This window comes from Triticum urartu, chromosome 2A (assembly GCF_056163025.1).
Source record: "Triticum urartu cultivar PI428250 chromosome 2A, HENAU_Tu73, whole genome shotgun sequence".
Lineage (NCBI taxonomy): Eukaryota > Viridiplantae > Streptophyta > Magnoliopsida > Poales > Poaceae > Triticum > Triticum urartu.
The window spans coordinates 185917384-185920363 of NC_141874.1; the positions used below are offsets into that span (position 1 = coordinate 185917384).

At 59.1% G+C, this 2980-nt stretch overlaps 1 protein-coding gene across 1 annotated transcript; it reads left to right on the forward strand.

The window, feature by feature from the left end:
• Window positions 1-873: 873 nt before the first annotated feature.
• Window positions 874-2447, forward strand: LOC125536630 (cotton fiber (DUF761)). The gene is made up of 2 exons (XM_048699882.2): window positions 874-1591; window positions 1756-2447. Exons 1-2 carry the CDS (start codon window positions 1012-1014, stop codon window positions 2151-2153), a joined length of 978 nt encoding a protein of 325 aa, XP_048555839.1. The 5' UTR covers window positions 874-1011; the 3' UTR covers window positions 2154-2447.
• Window positions 2448-2980: the final 533 nt, after the last annotated feature.

Sequence of the window (2980 nt, forward strand, 5' to 3'; positions counted from 1 at the left end):
TCGATGTGTGTGAGGACTGAGGAAGAGGCTGGAACCTGCGCACGGGGAAAGAGGAGAGAAGATAGACACGAGACAAGAGGGAGCGAGCGACGGCAGCTGCCGCCGATGAGCACGCGGTGCGGTGGCGGTGGCGTCCGTGATATCAGCTGAGCTGGACCGTTTGCGCGAGGGGAAGCGGATGCCACCAGGGCAACCGTCGCGGTTCGGCGCGAGGGGCCAGCAGCGGTACGTGGCTGGGAGAGCCCCGGGCCGACTACCGAGCGGGCCCGCGCGTCCGCGTCCAACGGCTATTTTCCCGACCGTTTGAAGATGGAAGCCCCTCTCTCTCAACAGCCATCATCATGTACAATCTCCGATCACTTCCGCCTTTACGATCTCCATCCAGCCTGTAATGTATCAATGAACCCACATGATGGCACGATTCTGTGCTGTTTACGCGAGCACAAAGACATGTCACGATGACACCATATCTAAACTGTTACTCGTACATCTGCAGTAACAGAGTCGATTAAGATAACTCCATGAGAATTCTTTATCAGCAGGTGAACAACAAACAGTTGGATTAAGCATAAGCACAGTAGTGGTACTGTGGTAGTAATTAGGAGTAATCGTGAAAGGTCGACGTCCACTAGTATGGTCTCCACCGGCCAAAGACCCCGCGGTCACACGGGCCACACTACTCATGATGGTCTAGACGTTTCCGTTCCGTGCAACGGAAAAACGTGCGGCAGGCCTCCCCCGTGCATCCCCCGCCGTCCAAAGCCCCCATCCGACGGCCCGCGTCTCACCGTCACCCCCCCGACGCGGCCCGCGCGTACGGATATCCGGGGAGCTCAAAGCCGCTCCGCTATAAATTGCCGCCCGTCCCGGTGCGCCCACCTCCCCGCTTGCTCGCTTCGCTTCCATTCATTTCGCGCACAAACGCACCGCACGCGCACGCACGGTCACGGTGAGTGGGGGAGAAGGAAGGAGAACGGTCGAGAGGATTTTGGTGGCGGCTGCGAGGAGGCGATGGGGTGCGCGCGGACGGTGAAGGCCGGGGCGGCGGCCGCGGCGGCCGTGCTGGTGGCCGCCGGGGTGAGGATGGTTGGGCCGGCGGCGGCGGGGTTCGTGGCGGAGGAGATCCCGCGCGCGCAGGCCGCAGCGGCCACCTGGCTCACGCCGCCCTACCTGTACCTCGTCATCAACGCCATCATCATCTCCATCGCCGCGTCCTCCAAGTTCCAGACCAGCCGCGCGTCGGGCTCCCACGCCGCTGTGGGGACGGAGCCGGTTCCAGTGCCTTCCCCGGGATTGGCCATGCCGATGGAGGTGAGTGCACCTGCAGTCACCATGGCGATGACGGTGCCCGTTCCGGAGCCGCGTGTTCCGGAGGCCGTGCCGATGGTCAAGACGCCCCCTGCGCCGGTGCCGGCGCCGGAGATGGAGGAGGAGGGGGACTTCCTGATTTCAAGATCTGCATGGACGCCGCAGCGGAGGGTCACGGAGACGGAGGTCGAGGTGGCGCCGTTCGCGGACCTGACGAACAAGAGGGAGAAGCCGCTGTCGTCTGCGCGGTTCGGCCGTAAGGCGGCCAAGCCCAGCCCAGAAGGTAACAACACCGCCTAATACTCTGGGCAATTCGCCGAGCAATTTAATTCCTCGACTATTCTGGCCTGCAAAGACCAGACTTTTGCCGAATCTTGAACGCTTTTGTGGAATTCCATAGCAACAAAAGAAATTTTGTGTTGATGTCGATTGTGCATGTCGTCGCAGGCAGCAGGGCGCTGCGGGTGTCGCGGCCGCGGAGGGAGGACACTCTGGAGAGCACGTGGAAGGCCATCACGGAGGGGCGGGCGCCGCCGCTGGCGCGACACCTCAAGAAGTCGGACACCTTCGACACCCGCCCGGGCCGCCGTCCGTCCGGCGGCGGCGAGGAGGCGGCGCCCCCCGCGGCGACGATGCGCAAGGCGGAGACGTTCAACGACCCCGCCGCGGCCGTGGCCGGCGCAGGCGAGAGGAAGGTTCGGCGCGAGCCGTCGCTGGGGCAGGACGAGCTGAACCGGCGTGTGGAGGCCTTCATCAACAAGTTCAACATGGAGATGCGGCTGCAGCGGCAGGAGTCGCTGAAGCACTACAGCGAGATGGTCGGCAGCGGCGGCGGCCGTTACTGAACAGAGTTCTCCCATGAACTGAACTCGGGATGGGAGCATCAAAGCAAGTTACTTCTTTTTTTGTTGGGTGTGCCGCTCGTTTTTGGCTCTGGTTTCCGTTTCTCCTCTGTAAGAAATGGTTCTGTCAATAACTCCTAGTAGTAGTAAGAAGGTGATAGCGATAGTAGTTTTGCACAAGGGACTCAAGTTGATAGGGGGATGATGCAGATTAGTGAGGGCCTGGAGACCCCAATTTCATTTGGGAGCCGGGCATGTGTATTAAAAGTCTTTTGCTTACTAAGCTGTTTCATGGCATCTCGGTGGCTCCTTTGCTCGATCTGTGGTTTTCGTTGTTTGGGTTCACATCAGCGTAAGCACATGACAGGGTCTGTTTACCTGAAGCTGTCGATTTGTTCAGACAGCAGGGATCAGACAACAAGTATGCTTCTTTGTGAGTAGGAACAACTGAGCACACAGCATCTACAGCTGGACTTGCCAAATCTGGCACCGTGCATCCTATACGACTGCAGGGTGCGTCCGCGGATAGTGACCAGACAGTCTTTAAATCTATGTGTCCACATTCGAGTATCTCATATCCATCTACAGCTGGACATGTCGGGCACCCTATATGGCTGCGGGGTTCGTCCGCGGACAGTAACCGGATAGTCCCTAAATTCACGTGTCCACATCCCCGGGCAAAATCGACAGGAAAACGAGGGACGGACTCTAAATTGATAAACTGATAGCAAAAAGTCATAGTTCACGCAGTTCAAACTGTGTGGCAAATTCTAGCTAGATACTACGAGCTAGATATGGGAGGGCGAAGCTTCACCACTTCCTTGCCAGCC

Bases quoted from the DNA above. Each gene is read 5' to 3' on its own strand.
- LOC125536630 (XM_048699882.2), top strand. From the start codon at position 1,012: ATGGGGTGCGCGCGGACGGTGAAGGCCGGGGCGGCGGCCGCGGCGGCC. The intron at 1,592-1,755 runs GTAACAACACCG...ATGTCGTCGCAG, and splicing joins GGCCAAGCCCAGCCCAGAAG to GCAGCAGGGCGCTGCGGGTG.